Source organism: Sapajus apella, unplaced genomic scaffold, assembly GCF_009761245.1.
Source record: "Sapajus apella isolate SASKATOON/1434 unplaced genomic scaffold, GSC_monkey_1.0 scaffold97, whole genome shotgun sequence".
Taxonomy (NCBI): domain Eukaryota; kingdom Metazoa; phylum Chordata; class Mammalia; order Primates; family Cebidae; genus Sapajus; species Sapajus apella.
This window is the reverse complement of record NW_022437037.1, coordinates 7481204-7505519: the sequence shown is the minus strand read 5'-3', so window position 1 is coordinate 7505519 and position 24316 is coordinate 7481204. Positions and strand designations below refer to the sequence as shown.

The 24316-nt window shown below is 47.4% G+C and overlaps 1 protein-coding gene across 7 annotated transcripts in view; it reads left to right on the top strand.

Annotated features, from left to right (window-relative positions):
* AK8 (adenylate kinase 8) overlaps positions 1-24316 on the top strand; it is a 157238-nt gene that overhangs the window by 31879 nt on the left and 101043 nt on the right. For all 7 annotated transcript variants that reach the window (XM_032257692.1, XM_032257696.1, XM_032257691.1 and 4 more), the window contains 4 exons: positions 16419-16500; positions 17081-17152; positions 18115-18315; positions 21732-21863. In XM_032257692.1, the coding sequence (XP_032113583.1) occupies positions 16419-16500; positions 17081-17152; positions 18115-18315; positions 21732-21863 (487 nt within the window). The remainder of the gene's footprint in view (positions 1-16418; positions 16501-17080; positions 17153-18114; positions 18316-21731; positions 21864-24316) is intronic.

Sequence of the window (24316 nt, the reverse complement as noted above, 5' to 3'; positions counted from 1 at the left end):
TTTTTCTTCCTTTCTTTCCTTTCTTTTCTTTCTTTTCTTTTTTCTTTTTCTTTCTGAGATGGAATCTTGCTTTGTCGCCCAGTCTGGAGTTCAGTGGCATGATCTTGGCTCACTGCAACCTCCACCTCCCAGGTTCAAGCAATTCTTCTGCCTCAGCCTCCTGAGTAGCTAGGATTACAAGTGTGTGCCACCACGCCCAGCTAATTTTTGTATTTTTAGTAGGGCTGGGTTTCACCACATTGGCTAGGCTGACTTCCAGTGATCCCCCCGCCTCAGCCTCCCAAATTACGGGGATTACAGGTGTGAACCACCGCGCCCAGCCTAGAATAGTTTTTCAAATATACATTTAACTTCTGTGAATTCTTCCTGAGCTTATTTAAAAGCTTGGTCTGCGTAACCTCTTTGCATAGAGCACCTGCAGTGTGGACAGAGTACAGAACCATGCATCCCAAGTCACCGTCACAAAAATGATGATGATATCTATTATTAGTGTTATAAAGCCTTAATTATAATTGACGTCGTTATTAGTTACATTATACTATATGTGATTATGTTGTATTATAAATATTGACTATATGAGTATTTATTTTTATTTTATTTATTTATTTTTGAGACAGAGTTTCACTCCTGTTGCCCGGGCTGGAGTGCAATGGCGCAATCTTGGCTCACCACAACCTCCCAGGTTCAAGCGATTCTCCTGCCTCAGCCTCCCAAGTGGCTGGGATTACAGGTGTGCACCACCATGCCCGGCTAATTTTGTATTTTTAGTAGAAACAGGGTTTCTCTATGTTGGTCAGGCTGGTCTCAAACTCCTGACCTCAGGTGATCTGCCCACCTCAGCCTCCCAAAGTGCTGGGATTACAGGTGTGAGCCATCGCACCCAGCCCGACTATATGAGTATGTATAATGTGTGTTTATTGTGATTATTTTGAATGGTGGTAGCTGTCGTCTGGCATGTCTCTGCTACATGGCATTGCAGGTACACCCTGCACTGTGCAAGAGGCTGTAATTATACTCTGGGTGACTACCCTTGCTTGGGAGTGCAGCATCAGCAGTCATGACTGTGTGCAGTTCTTATAGCAGCCCTGCGGAGGTGGCCCTCTTGTCTACCCTATTTCACAGATGCAGAATCAGGCCTGGCAGAGGTTGCGGATCTTGCTGAAGGTCCCACAGTAAAGTCCCAGAGCTGAGATGCAAACATGGTGTTTGTACTATTGGCCACTCTGTTCTTGTTTCAAAGGGTGCATCTCAAGAAGGCACAGGGAATGTTACTCTGATGAGAGCTTCATTTCCTCAGGCCTCGGTTTCCCCGTCTATAAAACTATGGGGTTGGACTTGAGCATGGAAATCCCTTCTAGCCTTATAATTCTGTGATTCTGATCATGTCCACGCCATTGTTACCTGCAGAGTAAAGAAATATCTCCTTCAATTTGTTTTAAACTTTCTTCTAACCTTCAAGGGGCATCCAGTACCTTTTCATCTCTTCCCGCTGGAGACAGGATTTCAAGAGTAAGAGGTTAGGCTTCTAATTATGTGCTTTGGTTGTTCAAAAACAAAACAAACCCTCATCCAAAATAAACAGGCTTTCTTGCTTTTAGGGAGAAAAATGACACATATGCATATTCATTTATATGGTAATTATTATTATTTAGCTACACAGGGACTAGAATTGGTAATTTAGAGCACAAAAGGAATGCAGGGAGTAGTGTTCAGGGAAAAATAACTTGATCGTAACCCATCAGGATTCTGTAGTTAATGCAGGGAAGGGGGGCTTTTTTCTTCTTCTTTTTTTAATTTTTTTTTGGGTCTAATGCGATCTCTTTGAAGAATTTTTTTTTGAAGTGACCATCAAATGCATTAGAGAAAGAAAAATTAGCACTCTGTATTGGAACTATCAAAAGGAGGTGGCTCTACCTGTTGGAGACCCATTAGCCATTTGTTAGGGACAATCAAGAGAATGCGCCCACATCTTCAGACTACCCCTGTAGGGCAAAGAAAAGCTAAGAAATAAGGCAGTAAGTTCTGGAAACTCGGGGGAGGGGGAAGGGGGGCTCAGTACCAGAGAGATTCAAACTTGACCATGGACACAATTTGTGCTCCATTTTATTTAAATTGCTGAGAATCCCTTTCCTTTGTTTGGTACCTGATCCATCTCCCTGCAGCTACCCTGGTTTCTTCCCAATCCTTTCTTCACATTGCTGCTGGAAGGATGGCTTTTTAAAGAATGAATGAACTTCTTTCTTAACCACAATATATTCATTCCTATGGTTCCAAAGGCACCAAAGTCCCCCCTCACTCCTGTTCCTTAGCCACCCAGTTTCCTTCCCTGGAGGCAACTGATGTTCACACTTTCTTGAAAGTACACCCTTCTGAGGATGATTTTAAACACAGAGAAACATTTGTTATTTTAAAATGAATGTGACTGTGACCCTCCACTGCTCCCTGGAGCCCTGTGTGTCCCGGGCCTGCCTGCGGCTCAGCTTCATCCCTGGACTTCTCTCATCTACCCACTCAGTACCCGCCATCTTTCCCCAGCTCAACCTGTGCCCACCCTGCTCAGGCCTTTGTGTGCATCTGCCAGACACTGATTGCATTAGGCCATTTTTACGCTGCCATAAAGAAATACCTGAGACTGAGTAATTTATAAAGAAAGGTTTAATTGGCTCATGGTTCCACAGGCTGTACAGGAAGCATGGTGCTGGCCTCTGCTCAGCTTCTGGGGTGGCCTTAGGAAGCTTACACTCCTGGCAGAAGGTGAAGGGGGAGGAGGCACATCACATGGCCAGAGCAGGAACAAGAGAGAGGGAGTGTGAGGGGGAGGTGCCACACACTTTTAACAGCCAGATCTCGTGAGAACTCACTATTGTGAAGACAGCACCAAATCATGAGGGATCAGCCCCCGTGATCCAAACACCTCCCACCAGGCTTCACCTTTAGCAATGGGGACTACATTTTAATGTGAGATTTGGGCGGGGACACATATCCAAACCATATCACTAAGCAACCCTCAGTGATTTTTCATCCCCTTGTGTCCATGCCTATGTAATCCCCTCCCCTTGAGTAGGGGCACGATCAGCTGAATATGGCAAAGGTGAGGGGATGTCACTCCTGTGCTAGGTTATGTTATGTGAGAATGTGCCTCAGCAGACTAGAGAGAGGTCCCCCAAGCAGCATGATGTCAGCAGACTAGAGAGAGGTCCCCTCAGCGGCATGATGTCAGCAGACTAGAGAGAGGTCCCCTCAGCAGCAAGATGTTAGCAGACTAGAGAGAGGTCCCCTCAGCAGCAAGATGTTAGCAGACTAGAGAGAGGTCCCCCCAGTGGCATGATGAAGTATGCAGCCATGTTGCAGAAGCCCACGTGGCTGGTCTCCAGGAACTATGGTGGCCTCCAGCCCTCAGCAAGCAAAAACCCAGAGCCCTCAGTTATACGACAGCAAGAAGATGGATCCTGTCAACAATCCTGATGATCTGAGAAGAGGATTCTCCCTCAGTCAAGCCTCCGGATGAGAACACAGCCCAGTCAGCAGCTTGACTGCAGCCTTTGAGACTGAGCAGAGGACGCAGCTGAGCTGTGCTCAGACTCCTGCCCCTTGGAAACCATGTGATAATAATTGTGTTGTCTAAAGTCACTAAGATTGTTATGCAGCACTAGAAAAGGAATAGTCAGTGCTCTCAGCCCCACCCCATAGCTAGAAAACTGCACTCATTTCTCAGCCTCAGCTTCAAGTCACTTCTTCAGGGAGGCCTCCCTTGACCCTGCCCAACCCCAGAGAGGCCAGCTTTCCTGTGACGTGTGCTCACAGCATTCTGCTCTCCAACTCTCACTTTCATAGGTAGGATTAGGAATACAAGATCTTTCATGTGGTACCTGGCATAGACTCCATGCTGGGTAAATATATATAGCATGAATGAATGAATGAATCAATCAATGAGTCAGTGAATGCCATTTGGATAATTCCCCAGTTCTGCAGCACTATGGCAGTGGAATCCTATCCCAACATGCTCACGGCCCAAGGAGGGAAAGGTGTTTAAAATCCAGCAGCTCTATGCAGTTACATCTGCTGTCCAAATAAAGGTTTCAACACTAGGAACACATTTGTCTTCAGGCTTCTTTGGAGAGATTGTTTTGGTCAGTGTGCTGGCTTTGTTTTATGTGAATTGTGGATGTTTAATGACTTCTTCCTTGTATTCTAAAATTACTTCCATCATTAGTGCTTTCAAGTTTCCCATTTGGCCTTGGACTCCTATACCTTGAGAAAGTTCAAGCACTGCACCCTAATAAGGGTGGAGGTGCCCCGTGGGACCCCAGGTTCAAGTTTTTGAGAACCAGCCTTCCAATCTGAGCTCCTATGCCAGGAGATTTTCCTGTCTCCTCCTCTATTCCTCTAATCATCTGTAACAAGAATCAAGCACCAGGGTACTTGATTTTAAAACACTAAATAAATGTATAACATGAAAGTGATCATGCCCGGTGGATGAATCCCAGTTTATATCATCAGTGTCTTTTAAAAAGCCATCTACAGAAATCATCCCAATGAAACCTTTTACAAAAAGGGAAACTGAGGCCCAGATGGAGGAAGGGATTTGGCTGAGGTCCCACAGGCCAGGTCAGTGTGGCATTTTATAGGCCACCACACAGAGGCTCCTGGCTACCTGACTGCCAGGTCAGGCTTCAGCTCATGCTAGGCCTTACGGCAAAGGCATTTTTATGTCACCAGCACCAGACATTTGGAATATCACAGACTGGAAAATATCTGCCAAAGAAAAAAAGAAATGTTTTCACGTATAGATGCCACTCGCACGCAGCCGCAGGGGGCAAAGGAAAGACTTGTGCCCAATTACAATGGCTCGTCATGTGCAGAGAGTTTTATTATTCATCAAAGACAGAGGCCCTCATGCACCGGGAATGTGATGTTATGGGCTCCACACATGGCTCGTGTTCACATCTGCTGACCCGAGCCATCCCTTGACTATCTGGGCTGGCAGACGGCAGCGAGGGAAATGCAGACAGGGACTGGTGGGCACAGGCTGCTCGGGCCGCAGTGCCTTTCTGTGTAGAGAATCCTGTAATTCACAGACAGACAGCACGGCCTTAGGTGCTGCTGCGCATGCAGTGAAGTAACAGCTGTCTCACTGTCTCTGATTAAATGAGATGATCCAAGCATAGTGCTTGGCACTGTGCCTTGCCGGAAGTCCACGTAAGAGTTATGCCTTTTACTTGCAAGGTGAGCTGGGTGAAGGCAATTTGAGGATCCCTTATGAGTAGAAGTCTACTACTACTTCATACCTGGCTTTGTGTTAGAAAACAGTCTTAGACACTTTCTGGGTGGGTTTATGATCTACCAGCGACATCATGGTGCACTTTTTTTTTGGTGCCATCTTGGCTCACTGCAACCTCTGCCTCCTGGGTTCAAGCGATCCTCCTACCTCAGCCTCCCAAGTAGCGGGGTTTGCAAGTGTGTGCCACCACAATTGGCTAATTTTGGTATTTTTAGTAGAGATGGGGTTTCACCATGTTGGCCAGGCTAGTCTTGAACTCCTGATCTCAGGTGATCCACCCGCCTCATCCTCCCAGAGTCTTGAGATTACAGGCATGAGCCACTGTGCCCTGCCTGCGGTGCACTTTTGAAACCACAATTCGAATGAGTTCTATTACATCCCCGTACCTGGATGGATGAGAGTGGTCTTTTCAGTGTAGTGCCTGAGGGAAAAAGTCATGAAAGTTCACAGCCAGCTGCAGCCTGCCTTCCTCATGCCCATCCAATTGTGTGTGTGTGTGTGTGTGTGTGTGAGTGTGAGTGAGTCTGAGTTTCCACTTGGGATTGAGTTCTACCACTCTGTGTTCACTCCTTTGCAGATGGAGGTGGGCCATTAGGGAAGGCCCTTCAGTGTGACTGCAGCAGGAATTTGCTTTCTTGATGCTTGCTTTGGTTTGAATGTTTGTCGCCTCCAAAACTCATGTTGAACTTCAATCCCCAATGTGGCAGCATTGAAAGCCACTGTACTGCCTTTAAGAGGTGATTGGGGTGGGGCGCCGTGGCACACCCCTGTAATCCCAGCACTGTGGGAGGCCGAGGTGGGCAGATCACCTGAAGTCAGGAGTTTGACACCAGCCTGGGCAACAAGGCAAAACCCCATCTCTACTAAAAACACAAACATTAGCCAGGCATGGTAGCAGGCAACTGTCATCCCAGCTACTCAGGAAGTTGAGACAGGAGAATCACTTGAACCCGGGAGGCAGAGGTTGCAGTGAACTGAGGTCATGCCACTGCACTCCAGCCTTTTTGCAGGTGACAGAGTGAGACCCCATTCCCCCCACGCAAAAAAATTTTCTTTACTGTTTACATAGTTTCAGGTATTCCGTCGTAAGCAGCAAAGCCGGACTAAGACGGCGTTCAACTGGTGGTCAGTACCCTCATCGATCTACATTCTGTTCACAGCATCTCCTCTATAACTGTGAGACTCAGAGCCCCTGCCTGAGTCAAAGCCACACTGTCACTAACAAAAGCCAGACCTGCTGCATCCTCCCTGGTGCTGCTGAACAGGAGCCTGTGGAGGGAGGCTGCCCCCATCTGCATCCTGGCTAATGCATTCTAGACATCACCTCTTATTCCCCAGCACCTCTTCAAGAAGTCTCCCTTATTCTCCCATCAAAAGCAAAGGAATGAAAAACAGCCAGTCCACCAGGACCCATGATCCGTTAAATGGAACATGAACGAGTCTCTGCTTCAGTGTGTTGAAAGAATGTTACCTTGCCCCATGACTCATTGGGCCTGTGATCATGTTACAGTGAAGACAAAGAAGAAGGAAAATGAAGGCCAGAACTATGCCCAGACACAGTTGGTGAAGAGCAGAATTGGTCCATCAAGATAAGGGTACACATCAGCCAGGGGTGGTGACTCTTACCTATAATCCCAGCACTGTGAGAGGCCTAGGCGGGTAGTTCATTTGAGGTCAGGAGTTCAAGACCAGCTTGGCCAACGTGGTGGTGAAATCCCATCTCTATTAAAAATACAAAAATTAACTGGGCGTGGTGTCAGGCGCCTGTAATCCCAGCTACTCGGGAGGCTGAGGCAGGAGAATCGCTTGAACCCGGGAAGCAGAGGTTGCAGTGAGCCAACTGAGATCACACCACTGAACTCCAGGCTGAGCAACAGATGGAGACTCAGTCTCAACAAATAAAAGTAATTAATAATAATAAGGTACACAGAATGCTCAATTAGCATTTACTGGCATCTGATATATGCCGAATACCACCTGCATGACTGTCCTATGATGTTTTCAACAGCTAAGACTTCTGGGCACCTACTGTGCACCGGCAAATGTTCTAGGTGGCTCAGAACAGGGCGTGGCAGGAGCAACAGGTTCTAAGAGCTGCTGCCATTTTCCTTCTACGGATGAGGCTGCAGCACAGGAGCCCGACCCACTGACCCAAAGGAAGGATAAATACATGATCTAAAAGAAAAACCGATCTTCTAGAAATGCATCGGGTTCAAAATGTCTGCTTCTGCATAATCTGCCCCCGGAGCTAAAGAAAGAATGCCATCATCAAATGCAAAACTTGAACCATTCGCCCGTTCTGCTGAACCTCGACCATGTCCCCAGATCCCTGGAGTCAGATCTCTGATGCACGCTGGAAGCAACGTCAGGCCCCCAGCCCAAAAAGTGACTGTGCCAGCTGGGGGCTGTTTCCTTTACTGTACACAAAATGCAGAATTCCATTTTGTGTTCTCATCACTCCTCTTAGATCTCATGTAATGTCATGGAGACTCGGTTATTTCAGTATAAAGGGGGAGAGGATATAGCACGCTTTTGACTGTGGAACCAAAAGTTAAGAATTTACTTGGTGGATTTCTAGAGTCTTTTTTCCTCCTCTTTGGTGATAGATTTATGCTTCCCTGCCCATAACATGAGTCAGTATTTTATAGTGGAAATGGCAACGGAGTGGAGGAGCTGGATGCTGGTCCACAGAACCACCAGCTGTTTGTTTTATTTCTCCTTGTGGTGTCACTGGGCTGGCATTAATTACATGGCTTTCATCCCACTGACAGTAGGAACACAGGATTTTCTTGCCATTGTTTTGACACTCACGGGTTTATAGATGTCACTTGTCTCCTCCAAGGAGTGCGGTTTTATTGATCCACAGCTCTGCCGAGGCCCTGGCTGTGTATTCCTCAAATACAAATGCAGTTAGGTTTGCAGGGATTGGAAGGGGAGGTCTGAGTTCCACTCAGGAAACGTCTGGCATGCATCACGACGAGGCAGGGCTTCTGAGGGCTTGGAGTGGTGCTGGGCAGAACACAATGAGCACACCCTCCACGCCCCCTTATTTGTGGGCGTTTCTGTAACAGACCCTGATGCTGAGGCCATGGTGTGTTGGTTGGTGTGATACCTGCTTATAAAGGGCACATGTGGACCACGTGTCTATATGCAGAACCGCAGCGCTCCACGTGGAGAGGAACGCGTGTTCCAATACGCTCTGTGGGCGCGGGATGCCTCAGATCCGTCTCACTGCAGTAGAAGAGGAAAAAGAGATGATCAAACACTGGATAGAGCCTGAGGTTTTAGCAGATGCAAGTGGACCTTGGAGCAGGAGAGAGTATTGGAGAGGCACAGGGATGCCAGGAACTGGACTGGACCCGGAAGCACCAAACACATGTCTCTTCTCTTCACAGGCTGAGCAGTCAGAGGTGCCAGGCCTGCCTCCCAAGAGCCAGCAGAGCACCCACAGCAGAAGGGCAGAACAGAAGGGGGCCAACTCCTTATTCTCCCTTTCTTAGGCTCAGTTTGGTCTGTGTTTCAAATGAGTTGTCAACTATGAAAAGCCTATGTACGCCAGGAGGCGTTTATTAAGTACCTACTGTCTGCCAGACATTTGCCACCACTTTAGGTACATCATTGCATGTAGTCCTAAACACTATGAAGTGCACGCACCGTCATCACCATTCCTGTTCTGCAGATAAGGAAACAGTCACGTGGGCTTCCAGAGGACAGGCAAACTCCCCTCAGGGAGGGCAGCTGGCCAAGTGATGGCAAATGGCGTGAGCCCACCTTGGAGCGAATCCACTGCAGCTGTCAGCTCACTAGACCCCCGCATTCTAATTGAAATGTGCGTGTCCCATCTGGGTGTGGTGGCGCACCTGTAATCCCAGCACTTTGGGAAGCCAGGAGTTTAAGAGCAGCCTGGGCAATATAGCGAGACCCCAGTTTCAAACAAAGAGAAATGTGTCTGTCCCAAGTCCTCCTTAATTCTTAAAGATCTTCCCTCCATTCATACCTTGAATGCCAGTTGCTCCTGTTTCCCAGAGATTTGCCTTTTCAAACAATTTTTTATATTAAGTTTTACAAACTTAAGTGGGACCCCTTGGAAGCAGGTAGAGAAAAAGAAGATAGTTCACCTTTCCCAAAATTACAATGATAAAACTAGTTAACTTTGGGTCATTTCTTTGTTTCCAGGCGCTACCCTTGTTTTGTTGGTTTTTCAGAGGTGAGGCCTCACTCTGTCACCCAGGCTGCAGTGCAGTGGTTACACCTCCCTGCAGCCTTGAACTCCTGGACTCAAGTGATCCTGCTTCCTCAGCCTCCCGAGTAGCTGGGACTACAGGTGCACATCACCATGCCCAGCTAATTTTTTATTTTTTGCAGAAGTGAGGTTTTGCTGTGTTGTCCAGGCTGGTCTAGAACTCCTGCCATCAAGTAGTCCTCCCTTACCCTTCTAAAGTGCTGGGATTACAGGCATGAGCCATGGTGCCTGGCCTGTTAGTTTATAACCCTCATTTAATTATTTCATCAACTGCGAGTTAGACTATAGTTATTGTTCCCATTGTGCAGAGGTGGAGAGTGAGGCCAGAGGGCATGCAGTGACTAGTTTTTGGAAGTCACACATTGGCTGTGGCACAGGTTGTCTGATTCCAAAGCCACTGCTTTCTGCCATCACAATAAACTGATACCTTCCAGGGCTAATCTTGTTTCTAAAGAGGCGAGTCTATACCACAGACATGGTCTAAGGTGTTTGCTGGATGCTGGGTTGTGTGTGTCTGTTACTTTCAGCTAAAGCACATCATGTCTGAACGGGAAAACTAACTGTGAACCTCCAAAGTGAGTGATCTCTGCATTGGGCTACCTTGGGGCCATCTCAGCCTCAGAGCTGGGGTAGACTGGTCCACCTGGGGACAGAACAATTTGTTCTTCAAACTATGTCTCCTTCCATGGAGTGGCTTCAGGGGCACTATAGACCTTTGATTTGAATTTGATTTAATTTTTTAACTATTTAGGAACTAATAAAAAGCCCCTTGAGTGCCTGCATTTCAGCTTTACCGCATTTTCATACCCTAGCGATCACTGGCTTGTAGGCTGCACGCTTAGGAGTAACAATCTCCCCGCATCTGCTCGTTTGTATAAAAACGCCATGCGACCAGGCGCCATGGCTCATGCCGGTAATCCCAGCACTTTGGGAGGCTGAGGCGTGTGGATCACCTGAAGTCAGGAGTTCAAGACCAGCCTGACCAACACGGAGAAACCTTGTCTCTGCTAAAAATACATAATCAGCCAAATGTGGTGGCGTGCGCCTGTAATCCCAGCTACTCGGGAGGCTGAGGCAGGAAAATCGCTTGAACCGGGGAGGCGGAGGTTGTGGTGAGCCAAGATTGCTCCATTGCATTCTAGCCTGCGTGACAAGAGTGAAACCCCATCTCAAAAAAGCCAAAACCAAACCAAATGAAAACGCTACACGTGTCATTGATTATCAAGGGTGGAATTTGACGCTGTTTAGAAAAATCACTCCTGCATATTTTGGCGTTATAAGAGCATAATCACTGTTAGGCTGTGCCCAGAAAAAGAACAGGTAAAGCTCTGGGCACACCTTGCCCAGGTGGAGGAATCAGAGCAAGTTAAGGGGTAACAGGTCCTGCTATAGTCATACATGTGGAACGTGGAATACTCACGTTCCATGTTCAGTGCATTCCATGTTCAGTGCTAACGGGTCGCAGATTAGGGATTAAACTTGGAGATAAAGAGTCTTGCTAGTCTTCTTTCAGGTGAGCTGAATATGGAAGGCATCGCAGGGTTCTATGGCAGCAAAGGTTTTCATGTTTTTGTATAAACCAAAGTAACTGCTACTGGGGCAGTGTGCTGTCAACTTTTTTGTGTTCATCAAAGTAGTCTTGTTGTTCTCACCGATTGGCTTTGGAACATATCACTGTCCCAAACTGAATCTTTTAAGACGTATTTCCTTCCTGGCTGACAGAATCTCTCTCTATGTCGGGAAACTACGTAGTATTTCGTTAGGCAACGTCGAGCCTGTGGTGCCTCTTGTGAAGCTTGCCCTGGTTCAGACCTGGAGCTGAGTGAGACTGATTTATCGAGTCCAAGTCTTCAGCCTCAGCTTGCCTCCTTGGGACTGCAGATCGAGCATGCAGCTCCTGGGAATGCCTTCGGTGGAGTCTGCTGCCGGAGCTGGGAGCCAGATCAGGGGCAGGACTGGGGGAAACGCCCAGGGGAGCACCACGCTCTGGTCCTGGGAGGAGAGGGGAGGAGCAGAAAGGGAACGCATCAAAAAGGCAGAGGCCCAGAGGGCAACAGAGCCTTCCCATGTGAAGTTGCTAATTGCGGTTTAATAATAGTCAGGAGGGCAAAAGAGGCCAGTGTTCGCACAAAGCCGGACGGCTCCTACCGCATCAGGCCGTGCTCTGCTGGGCCTCGCCAAGTTCCCTAGGCTGGCGGGCTTCTTTTCTTTTCTTTTTTTTCATCTGTGACATCTGCTCAGTGCTTGTCCCTCCTGTGATACCATACCCCTCGCAGCTGTGCAGACCTCCAGCTCTGCGCTGGTGCCTGGAGTGCCCTGAGCATACGGCCTTTTTGATGTGTGATGAAACAGAACCTAGCCACGGGGGTATGGTGAGCGAAGGCATCAGAATATCAATTAACCTGCTCTGAACAAAGCTGCAGCTCAGAGTGGAATAGACATTTCACTGAAGTGTCAGGAAGATGGATAATGTATTCTAATTAGGGATTGACTGATATCTCCACATCCAGCCACTCCTGGACGTGAGACCCGCGAACCTCGAAATGCAGGCTTATTGGGAATGGCTTAATGTCCCATCATGGCAGTCGTCTGGTGCTGCGTATTGACTGATGACTTCTTGCTTTGCCAGAATTTGCAGCCATAAAAGTCCGTCCAGCCAAAATTGCTGCTTCCCTATGAACGTGCAGTCCATTTTGCAGCTGGGCAAATAACCCCTTTAAATGCATGAGCTCTGGGAGAGAAGATCCTTTCTGAGCACCCAGCCAGCAGCTTTCATCTCGAGGACGCCGTAGGACAGACCAGCCTTCAGCAGAGGTTTGGTCAAGGCGCCCTCCCTTCCAGGTGTGCCAGTGTGGACCAGTGTGGGCTGGCGCAGGGGGAAGGAACTTCTGTGGCTGCATTCCCCATACTATGTGGGGCGGCCCTAAGGGGGTCTGGGTGCTGCTCGAGGGCTTCCTCGGGGACCTTGTTTCTTAGCCCCAGGTGGTCGTACCATCCCCCCAATTCAGAAAGAACAGACCTGGAGAGCTGGTGGCCTAGGGCTCACTCGAGAGCCCCCCACCTTCTTCCTTTTAGATGTTCACATCTGCACCAGAATGACACACCAGTGAGGCCAGGCTAATTAGGGAGATGTTCCTCATTTTGCTGCATTTTTCCTGTGTAATTGGAAGTCCCGCTTTCTCCAGTGAAAAGTCAGTGAGAGCTGTTCCCCTGAATAGTTCTAAAAGCTTTGGACCACATACTGATACCTGCTGCAAATATATGGGCAAGATGATAATCATTGCTCAGTAATGCAATATTAAAAGCAGAGGCCTTTCTCAGTGCCGAGCAAAGACGGAGTTCCAACCTTCCAGCTTCAAAAGGGGACTCAAAACAGAATTACTAGTACTAGAAGCAGCAATCAGTGGGCTCACAGTTCCTCCCCATCCAAATAAAGGAAAAATAAGGGGGTGTGAATTTAGCTAGAGTTCAGAAAATGTTGGCTCGGCTTCCGGAACTGTGAGGGAGCTCTCAGACGCTGCGTCTCCTGGTTCTGCCGGAGCTGCTCGCATCTGTAGATGTTGCTCTTCCTAAGAGCTGCAGCCCAGCGCTTGGCTGGCTATAACAAGGACTTGAGGGAGCAAAAGGCTGTTAAAATTTTTTTTTGCCCTTTTGCTTCATTAGTTCTAGAAACCAGGGGTTCGTGGCTGTGAGTCTTCCTGTATAATTTAAGAAATTAATGAAAGCTTGCTGGATTTTTCCGACAGTCTTTAGGCTGTTGGAATTTGTTTAGCTTTTTTTTTTAACTGTCAGTGGAGGCTACTGGAACCTAAATATTTTAATATTGAAGAAATGTAGGCTTTTTTTTTTTTTTTAAGAGACAAGATCTCACTCTGTCACCCAGGCTGGAGTGCAATGGCATGATCATAGCTCACTGCAGCCTCAAATTCCTGGACTAAGGGGATCTTTCTGCCTCAGCCTCCCAAGTAGCTGGGACTACAGGTGTGCACCAACACACTTGGCTAATTTTTTAAAATCTTTTTTGGTAGAGCGAGGGTCTCACTATGTTGCCCAGGCTGGTTTGAAATTCTTGGCCTCAAGCGACCCCCCCCCCCTTGGCCTCCTAAAGTGCTGGGATTTCAGGCATGAGCCACTGCATCCAGACCCCTTTTTTCTTTGTTTTTAAAGAAAGACATCTCTTACCTTCGCCCACACTGTGCTGTCAATCAGGTGGTGTGGGCGTGAGTGACCTGGACGCTGAGTCTGCCCATATCAGACCATCCTCTGACCTTAGAGCAGCTGAGTCTCGTAATGCCTTGGGGGGCTCCCAGCATGGACTCCCAGTTGCCTGATCTCCCTTCCTGCAAAATGGAGACTTGAAACAATTCACTGCTTTCTTTCAGTCTTCCAAAGCTCACTTTACTAATTTATCTGGACATCCAGTTTAAAGCATTAGATTGTGTGTGTGTGTGTGTGTGTGTGTAACTCTAGACTCATGGGACTTGAAAGGACTTTAGAAATGGTTTAATGTGAACATCGCTGAGGGACATAAAAAAACAACTTAAGCAAATGAGAAGATAATGCGTTGACTTAATACTGTCCATTTGTCGCGAATTGATCTACGCATTTATTGTTGTTCCAAAATCCTAGTGGAATTTCCACTTGGGAATTTGACAAAATATTTTTAATGTTTACCTGAAAGATCTTATTTTGAAAAAAAAAAAAAAAAAAAGAAGGGAAAGCGTATTTTACCAGACATTATGGTAACTTATAAAATAACAACAATTTAAATGTTAAATAAAAAGAATTTAACAAACTACCAGCAGAAAGAGGCCAGAGCCAATGTCATATCAGCATTTAGACTGTGATAAAAGTGTGCTCAGAGGGGAAAAGATAGGCTGTATTGTGAGTGAGTTTGGAACAGGTGGTGAGCCACAAGGAGGCAGATTAGATCACAGCCCCACAGCATTCGCAAACTAAACTGTGGCTCTGTTACACAAATCATTACTGTTTACATGTAAAGAGTAAAAACCCAAGAACATGATTTACAGGCAAGTGAATATTTATCAGCTTTTGCAGTGGGGAGGGCATTTCTGTGCATCCACACAGTGCCAGAATCCAAAGAGGAATGCAGTGATTGATTTGGCCACAAACTGGTGTGTTAAAAGCAACACCACACACAAAATGAAAACGCTGCAAGACAAACTGCTGAAAATGTTGGCAACATTGTTTGCCTCAAGGGGTTTGTGGCAGTGTTTGCCAAAATTCAAAATGGGTTACTGTTCTTAATATGTAAAGAGCTCTTGTCAATAAATAAAAGGATGAGACCCCAAGAGGAAAGTAGATGACATGAACAGACATTTTGGAAAAGAAAAAAAATTCAAATAGCTAATACACATATGGAAAAAAATACTGAACCTCATTAATGATCAAAGAAATGTAAATTAAAGCAGCAGTGGTATACTGTATTTTGCTGGACAGATTTTTTTTTCCCCCAAGATAATGCCCAACATTGGCAGAGATGCAAGGAAACAGATGCGTTGCCATTGGATTCATAAACTGGTGGGCCACTTTGTAGAGCGATGTGGCAAAATGTATCAAAAGTCATAAAAGAAGGTATCAGCTTCTAGAAATTTATCTGAGGATGTTTGACAGGCATCAAGATGCATATACAACATTGCTTATAATAGTGGAAAACTGGAATCAAGCTGAAAAATACGAGCAACAACGTGGGATCAGGGAACATCAGGTCAATTCATGCAGTACCAGGCAGCTATGAAAACTTCTACGCAAGGAACACTTTGTGACATGGAAAAATGTTCATGAAATGTTTTTGCTAGAAACGAACAAATTACCAAATAGTATGTACAGTGTGATTCCCCTCCCCCACAAGTCCCAGCCCCCAGGAAAAAAGGTATCTGCACTTGCTGCTTGGAAGGAGATATACCAGAATGTTGACAGTGGCTTGTTTGGGTCTGAGGTATTATCAGTGACTCTTATTATTATTTCACCTTTTCAGTGTTTTCCACAAACTGTACAATGATTATATATTACTCTCCCAATTGGATTTAAAGAGTTAGTAAAGGCCAGGCACAGTGGCTCACGCCAGTAATCCCAGCATTTTGGGAGGCTGCAGCGGGAGGATTGCTCGAGCCCAGGAGTTCAAGACCAGCCTGGGCAATGTAGCAAGGTTCTCTCTCTATAAATAAATAGTAAAAATAAACCTCTAAACCAGTTCCCTAGCTGTACCATGAGGAGGCTGATGTCTGAGGAATTTCAATCCCGTAACAGGTTAGTCGCAGACCTGAATCATCATCCAGGGTTTGTTTTTAAGAAAAGTGGGGTGTTCCTGCAGAGATAAGGGGCAGAAAATAAAAACAAAAGTGGGGTTTTGTATTCACCCTGGTCCCAGGAATCCCGTATTTCAGAAACTCTCTTTAGGAAATTGTCCAAAATGTGGAAAGCACTAGATGTGCAAAGATGATCATCGAGGTATTATTTATGATTTATTTATGATAATGAACGCTGTTAGCAGTTGAAATGTTCATTCGTGGGCATAGTTAAGTGGCTGTGTACATTCTCTTGGTGGGACACTGCGCAGCCATTCATAATGGGGACAATGAGGAGCCGTGCAGATATGAAGAGATGCTTGTGGTCGCTATTGTGTGGTGGAAAAAATCAAGATGTAAAATATGTGTGTTATGATTATAATCACCAACATAGGATTCGGAAGGGAATACAATAATATATTACAAAATAGTTTTTAAAGAAGGATGAGGTAGCGATGATAAACATTTAGTTTTTGTTTTGTCTTAAAAGCTCTAGTCTTTCTGTAAAGCTATTATATTCCTTTTAAAATAATTCCCCAAAAATCTAAAAATAACAGATGAGCACCTCTCTGAATCTTCTGTCTAGGGCTGGATTCTAGACGGCATCCCTGAGACGCGTGAGCAGGCTCTGAGGATCCAGACCCTTGGGATCGCCCCCAGACACGTCAGTGAGTAGCTCCCCAGGGCCCCTCCCCACTGCCAGAGCCGCTGCCCCTAGGGGCGGCCAGTGAGCCAGTGAGCACTCCGCTCATGCTGCCTGCGCCCAGCCTCAGCCCAGGCGATGTCCAAGACCCAGCAAGGAAGAGGAGGGCAGCACAGTTGAATTTTTCACGGAGCTAAATGTATTCAGGGCGGGTTCTCAAGAAACGCGGGGTTTTGCTTTCAACCTGGTAATTCCTTGTCCCGGGAATCTCATATCTCAGAAACTCTCTTTAAGAAATCAACTAGAATGCTATACGAATGTTCGGTGCATGCAGGGATGCCCGTCACGGCATTGTCTGTTACGAGGAAAATTGTTAACAGGCAAAATTTTCAGTCATGGACCGTGCTCTGTCCTGATATTATGTTCTTTGTGTTTGGGTGCAAGAAGACCTTTCTCTTAGGAATTCACAGGAATGGGAGATGGTTATTGTTTTAATGTCATTATACAGAAAGAAAAGGAAACCTGAAGCAAGTATTGGTCCATGGTGTTCCAGTGTGTGGTACCCACTGCCTGACATGCTTTTGCTCCTTTTCTTCCCTGCCCAGTCATGCTGAGTGCTCCAGACACGGTCCTGATCGAGAGAAACTTGGGGAAGAGAATCGATCCTCAAACTGGAGGTATGGCTGTAGCCACCCCCACCCCGCGCCACGGGCTTCAGAGACCATGGTGATGACAGGCTGCCTGCTATTTCCTGAGCACACATTCTTCTCTGGGCACCCACAGAGGGACATGAGGGAGGCTACCACAGGCTGGGCTCTGAGCTGGAAGACACCGGCAAGGATACATTCTGGTAGATGAGGAAAGGGAGGCCCATTTAGGTTAAAGGAGGAGACCTTGTGACAGAACCAGCGTAGAGTGTGAGGGGTCATGCCGGGGACCTGGGCTTGGAGCCTACACAGGAGCCAGGGGATGTGTCTGCATCTCCCTAGGACAAATTATGTGCCCCCAGCCCGGACACCCCTCATTCTTTGGTATGTGTACAGAAGAGAGAGGCATGAGCATTACCTGGGAGAACTGGCAGGTGCTGCAGGGAACAGGGCCCTTGAACTGGGCCTTGAAGACCAGACAGTTGAGCAAGGGGCCGGTGGGAGCATGGGGAAGGCGGGGCTGCCCTTGATCGTCCAGTGCTCAGGCTGTGGCAGCAGATACACCTGGGTCTGTGGATCCCTGGCTCTGCTCCCTTCTGGCTGTAGACATGGGTTACCTGAGACTCAGTTTTCTCATCTGTACTTGGGGATGAAAATCCCAAATCCTGATGTGTGACGGGATGACTGTGAGGATGAAATGAGAGTCTGCAGGTAAGTGCCTGTCAGAGTGCCTGGCACAGAGTAAGTGCCCAGAAGTTCCCAGCGGCCCTTGCCCTGGGACCTGTGCTCATATTGTAACAAGAACAGTAGTTAAGAGCAGGCTCGGAGCAGCTGGAAGTGCTGGTGTTGAGCATCGGTGACCTGCCGCAGTCAGCCACACCCCAGGAATTTGTCGACCCTGGCCTCCAGGACAGAAGCACCCCAGCCAGGCACAGCAGCGCCCACAGGGCCCCTGTGTGGGTATTTCTAACTGCGTACCTCCCTCCATGCAGAGATTTATCACACCACCTTTGACTGGCCACCTGAATCTGAAACTCAGAACCGTCTGATGGTGCCAGAGGGCATCTCAGAGCTGGAGACGGCTCAGAAACTGCTGGAGTATCACAGGAACATCGTCAGGATCATCCCCTCCTACCCCAAGATCCTCAAGGTCATCAGTGCTGACCAGCCGTGTGTGGACGTCTTCTACCAAGGTAAACACAAACTGGCAGCCCCACCCGGGACAGGCAGCTTAGGGCAGGGTTCACTGTGCCCTTTACCGCTTTGTCCCTTACTCTGATAGTGGCCATGCCTGGGAGTCATGACCTGAGTTCCCTGCCCAGAAACGCATGTGTGCAGAGCCCCTGGGGGTGCCCCACTTGGACACCCTGGGCTAGCGTCCCACACTGACGTGGGCACATCTCTGGCCACAGCAGATTTGGTGGTGATGGGGTTGGGAGGAGGAGAGGTGAGGGACGGGGTGGGAGGGACGTGGTAGCAAGAAGTTTGAGCCTGACCTTGAAAGGAGAAGAAACAAAAAATATATAAACATGAAGACAAACACACACACACACACAACACAACTCAGGCGGTATGCTTCACTTAGGATGGAAATGCGTGGCCCCACGCCCGGCACTGCATTGCTGTCCGCAGCCACGGCCAGTGTTCACAGCTGCGCGGGAGCAACTGCAGGCAGCCTGTGTGAGGCTGGGCCACGTGTCCCAATCTCAGCCCTGACACAGGTCATCTGTGCAGTCTCCGGCAATTCTCCTAATTCCTCAGAGCCCTGGTTTTGGTCCTAAAATAGGACCAAAACGCGTGCCCTCCTCCCAGGTGAGGATTAAATGGGATTCTCCAAATCATGTGTCTACAGCCACAAGCCCAGTGCTTGCGCAGGGAAAGGGCTCAGTAAACATCAGACACCCTAGCGCCTATCGCTGTTCAACACCCTGTCCAAATAGGCGAGGGCAAGGCAGAATAATTCTATTCCCAAACAGCTGTATTATTGTGTTTAAAAGTCTTGCTGAGCTACAGTCATCTCAAAATCTAGTTATTCCCTTCCGCGCAGTGTCAGGTAAATGAAGCGTTTATGATGCAGGGAGCATCACAGATATTTAAGACGCTTGACAGTTTACAAAGTCCTTTTTTCGTATATTCTCTCAAATCTCTCCAAGAAAAGTTCTATTCTGCTGGGGAGGTGGTTTCGAGCGCCCTCAAGCCCGTGTCTGCTGACTCTCCCAGCACCCTCTCCTGCCAGCAGACTCGGTGCATAAACCTCACTGCTACACTGAGCCCGGAAATGCAACGCTCACCGGCGTGGACTGAACAGTCTCGCCCTCTGAAGGGGGCAATCAGCCAATGGGTGGGTTAAGAGAAGTAGAAAATGATGCTACTTAAAGAAGAAATGCCAGGCTTATGATGGCTCATAATTTCCCAGTGATTTCGCATCTCGGAAGGGTGTTTAGTAGCAAACACTGCACTCTTAAGATAAACAACCACAACATTCGTCTTATGCCACGATTCTGAATTTACACATTAATTACTTCCAAATTACTTAATTAAATTTAAAAGTTCATATGATCGTTCATAAAGAATTCATGCCTGGAATTGTAAATAAAAATGTGAGTGTCTGAATATTAATTATTATTAATTAATAATGCAGAGAGATAAATTGAAAATTGGAATGCAGAATTCTCTCTGTGTGCTTTTTTAATCTCTCTGCAGTGCATCCAGCAACCACATATTTTAAAAAAGAATAATTAGATGTTGAGGCTGTCTGGGGGATCATTACTTCTAATTAACTTAGTTATTTACTGTAAATTAAGCATCATTTGTAAGCAGGCTGCTTTGCCTGTAGTATTTGTGCTTTTCAGATGCACAGGATTATGGAAGGTCTGAGAAGAAAGAGAGCCTCGCCCGAGTAGCTTCCTTTGGGCTTCTCTCAGTGGAGGAATGGTTACCCATGGCAGGAGGTTTGGGAGAGTTGCCCCAGCTCTGCCACGTCTCAGCCTGATGGGCTCTTCTGTAAAATGGGACATGAGTAACACAACCCTCATGGGATTGCTGGGTCCAACCAACGCGATGATGCCTGTAGTGTGTTTGTCATAGCAATTAGTACATGCCACTGATGCTGATCACAACCTGGAAGACGGTCCAGTTTAACTCGTCTGTGCCTTTGAAGAAGAGGGGACTGTAGCATCTCTAATGGCCCTTCCAATTTAAAAGTCCTGCAAGGATTTCAGAATTCAGGATTTTCACCATGCACATATCCCAGCAGTTCACAATCCAGGGCAGTTTTTCTCCTGCTGCACCCCTGGGGACATTGGCAATGTCTGAAAAGGCTCTTTGGTGGTCATACCTTGCAGTTGTGCTACTGGCACCTAGCGGGTAAGGGTCAGGGATGCTTCTCAACATCACGCAGTGCCCAGGACAGCCCCACAACAAAGAATCATCTGGCCCCAAATGGTGGTAGTGCTGACGATGAGGGACCTGCCTGGTTCTTGGATGGTACGTTCCTGAAGGAGGCGCGATGGCCTGGCCCCTCACCCAGCACAGAATCCACTGCAAGGCACATTGGCAAAGGCAGACTGGCAGAAAGGTGTAACGGGGCACCTGTGGCTGACTTTGCACAGGACAGACTGGGGTCTTGGCAGGAGGGGGAAGGTCTCCCTGGGGAAGGAGACGCATTTTAAAGGCTGGCTTGGGGGCTGGCACAGGTTGGTGCCTCATCTTTGGGCGTCTCCCCTGGTTCAGGTGCCTGAAATGCTGCCCTTTATAGCCTCATCAGCCTTTTCTCACAGCTCCCTGCTTCTGAGCTCTGGCGGGAGGTGACCTGGTTTGATGTTCGGTAGCTTTTCCGGGTGGCTTCTCGGCATCCAGTGCCCCCTGTGGTGCAGGTGGCCTCATTGTGGGAGACACTCACCCCATGTCTTCACTTCTTTGTTCACCAAATGCCAGGGGCACACCACAGGCCAGGGCCATGCAGCTACATTCGTCCACCCCTGTGACCTATTTGATTGCTGCCTCTTTGGAGACTCACAGCGACGTTGGTGTCACCAGAGTGCAGCTGTACAAATTACTCTCCACCAATTCGAGTCTTTCAGAAGTCCCTGGGCACTGAGCCCCCATGTGGCTGGATGTGTTTATCAAAGCCTGTGTCTGACATTCAAGTGCACCTAGCAGAAAGCCAGCATGCACTTCTAGGAGACCAGCCTAGTCCTGGGCTTCCAGTTAGGAGGCTCAGCCTGATTCAGTGTGAAAAGTCACCAGCCCTATAGAGTGCTATCACATCCTGGGACCAGCCTCCCAACTGCAACTCAGCCAGCCCTAGTTCAACCTGGGAAGATGTGCAGACCCCGGCACCGTGTTTGGAGGAGTTCCAGGGCAGCGCTCAGTGGGTGGCTTCTGTGGACTTCGCTGCTTGCTCCCTGCCTTGGTGCCCAGGCCTGCCATGTACTTATTTTCCCTGCCTCTTCACCTTTGGCTGCTGGGCAGATGTACAGAGGGCTTTCATGGTGCTGTGAAAGAGAAGAAGAGTTACTGCCATTAAAAGAGCCAAAGCAGAGGGCTGCCAGCTGCTTCCCCGTTCTTTAGGACCTGGGTTGATTATCTTCATATCCTCTCTTTCCAGCTCTGACCTATGTCCAAAGCAACCATCGTACTAATGCCCCGTTCACCCCGAGGGTGCTGCTGCTCGGGCCCGTGGGCAGTGGGAAAAGTCTGCAGGCTGCCCTCCTGGCCCAGAAATACAGGCTTGTCAACGGTGAGTGCCCCAGGCGTGGCCCAGCCTTGCCCTGCTTCCTGCTCCCCCTCCCCAGCTCCCTCATTTTATGAGGGGGTAGTGTGCAGGGAGAAGGGTCAGTGTCACTTCTCTTTCTGGCTCTTCGTTCTTAACAATTTTCTATTAGTCCATCTTTGCAGGAATACATTTTTTTCCTCCCAAAGAATAGTACCATAAAAACATTAACCACTAAAAACATGGCCACAGCCCAAAGAGACAGAACATTTTTCAGTCATCATTTTTTATATCCTTTGGAGCGGAGGGTTTGTCTGTGCTGTGCACCAGCGGTGGCTCCCATCTCACCCCTGCCGTCTCCCCTGAAGCCTGGGCGCCCGCATAATGGGAATGTGCTGGTTATTTATTTTCTCCAGTCTCACTTGGCTCCCCCAATCCAGGTCAGTGTGTTTACAGGCAAACAATTTCTGAACCAGAGGAAGACTTCTCACTCTGCACAGTTTCAATAAATATTTTACCAGGAGGAGAGAAAATATTGAAATCAGCTCTCCAGGTCTTTCCCGGGGTGGTCCCAGGTGGTCTTGGATGCCAGCTTGTGTTCAGGAGGATAAAGGGATAGGAAGGAGGAAGAACCTGTAGCAGAGACACACTGCTGGGTTGAAGGGAGTTAAAAGCGCTGCCCCCATGCACACCATGTTCCACAAGCCTAAATAGCCTCTACTGGATTTACTAAGGAAACATGAGACCTGTACCCCAAATATGTAAATATGCATACATCCTCCCAAACTATACATATATACCATATGATTACATAGCGAGAATACAAATATGTATATATATATACACATACGCACAAATATGCCTACAAATACATGTACATTTTTGTGCATTTGTATGTATATTTATATATACATACAAACATGTGCATATACCACCCCAGAAGGATCAAGTTTTGAATAAAAATGCTTTTCAATGAGGCCTCCTCCAACTTATAATTCCAAAGCCACTGAGACTAGCAAGGAACCCATGACAAAAGTCATACCCCTAAAATGAAGATAGAGAGCTGAGCAATTAATCTGCAAGTTTGATTACTGTGGAAAATTAACCAGGACATTTAGAATAAAAAATGCTTTTCCTCAAGTCAATTTTTAAAAATAAATTATTGCAATAATTCCTTCTCCTTTGGATTATTCCTCGTAAGAGAATTGTAAGACGAAATTTCCAGCAGTGTTAGGGAAGGGTTCTTTGTTAGGATGATCAGCAGTCTACCTGTGGCTGCCCCGCTTGCTTACATGAGTGTGTGCACACGTCATTAAGGGAAGGGACAGAGGGAACGTGGAGGGGCACTCTCAGCGGAGGGAGGGTCTGCAAACACAACAGCAGTAGCCTCATAAAGAGCATGGCTTTATGGAAATCATTGTTTCAGTGCTCTATTTTATGATGCAGACACTCTCATTCAAGGAAAGTTTTTTTTTTTTTAATTTAAATTGCGTTCAGCACAAAAATCATGAAGAGATGAAATTACCTGCCTAGATTTTCAAAAAAGTGTAATAGAAAAAGGTCGTCATGTTTTTTGCTGGTTACCAAAGAGCCATGATGGGGCTCTTCTGGATAATTAAGAATTTGGAGACTACCTCAGAATGTTCACATTCCTCAAAGGTGTTCTTGATAAATACAAGACGTCGTGAGATTTAAGTAAACCCGTTTAAGGCACCTAAGGCAGGAAGCGGTAGCCTTGAGGTCTCTGCAAACGTCTGTCTGAACCCAGGGCTCCGGGCACTGTCTGATCCTCTGCGGTCATCTGCTGGCCTGGTTCTGATCTTCACATCTGTGAATCTCTTACACCTCCAAACCAGTGAAAACAGACAAACAGCCCCACACTCGCTCCCACAAAGTTCATCAGAAGACCCATCTTACAATGGTGGGAGTATATACAGGCACGACTTTCTGAAAGGTGAAAGCCACGATTGGTTAAAGCGCTAACTGCACAAACCCTGTGACCCTGGGATTTAACTCCTGGGATTTTATTCTGCCCCAGCACCCAGATATGCAGCGAGAGATGTGGCAGAAGCAGAGTGAGAAACAGAGGCAAACCTCTGACTCTGTTAATAGCAGGTTTGTGAAGTAAGCTGTGATAAACCCGTGTAATAGATTCTGAGGCAGCTATTAAAAATAAACCTGTAAAGTTATTTGATGTTGGTGATATATGGCTAAATAAGGGAGGGGCAGAAAACAGTTTGCTCAGCAGTGTCCAGGGGGTAACCTCATTTTTGTTTAAAAAGCACGTTAGTCTATGCTCAGAAAAAAAAAAACCCGAAGAAACATCCATACACCAAACTGCGTATCTCAGCAGAGCTGTGTACAGTTCAGATTTTTGTTTACAGTGAGCATGAATCCTGCCTTCCTGCATTCTTTCCTTCCTCCCTTCCTCCCTCCCTCCCTTCCTCCCTCCTTCCTTCCCGTTTCCCTCTCTCCCTTCC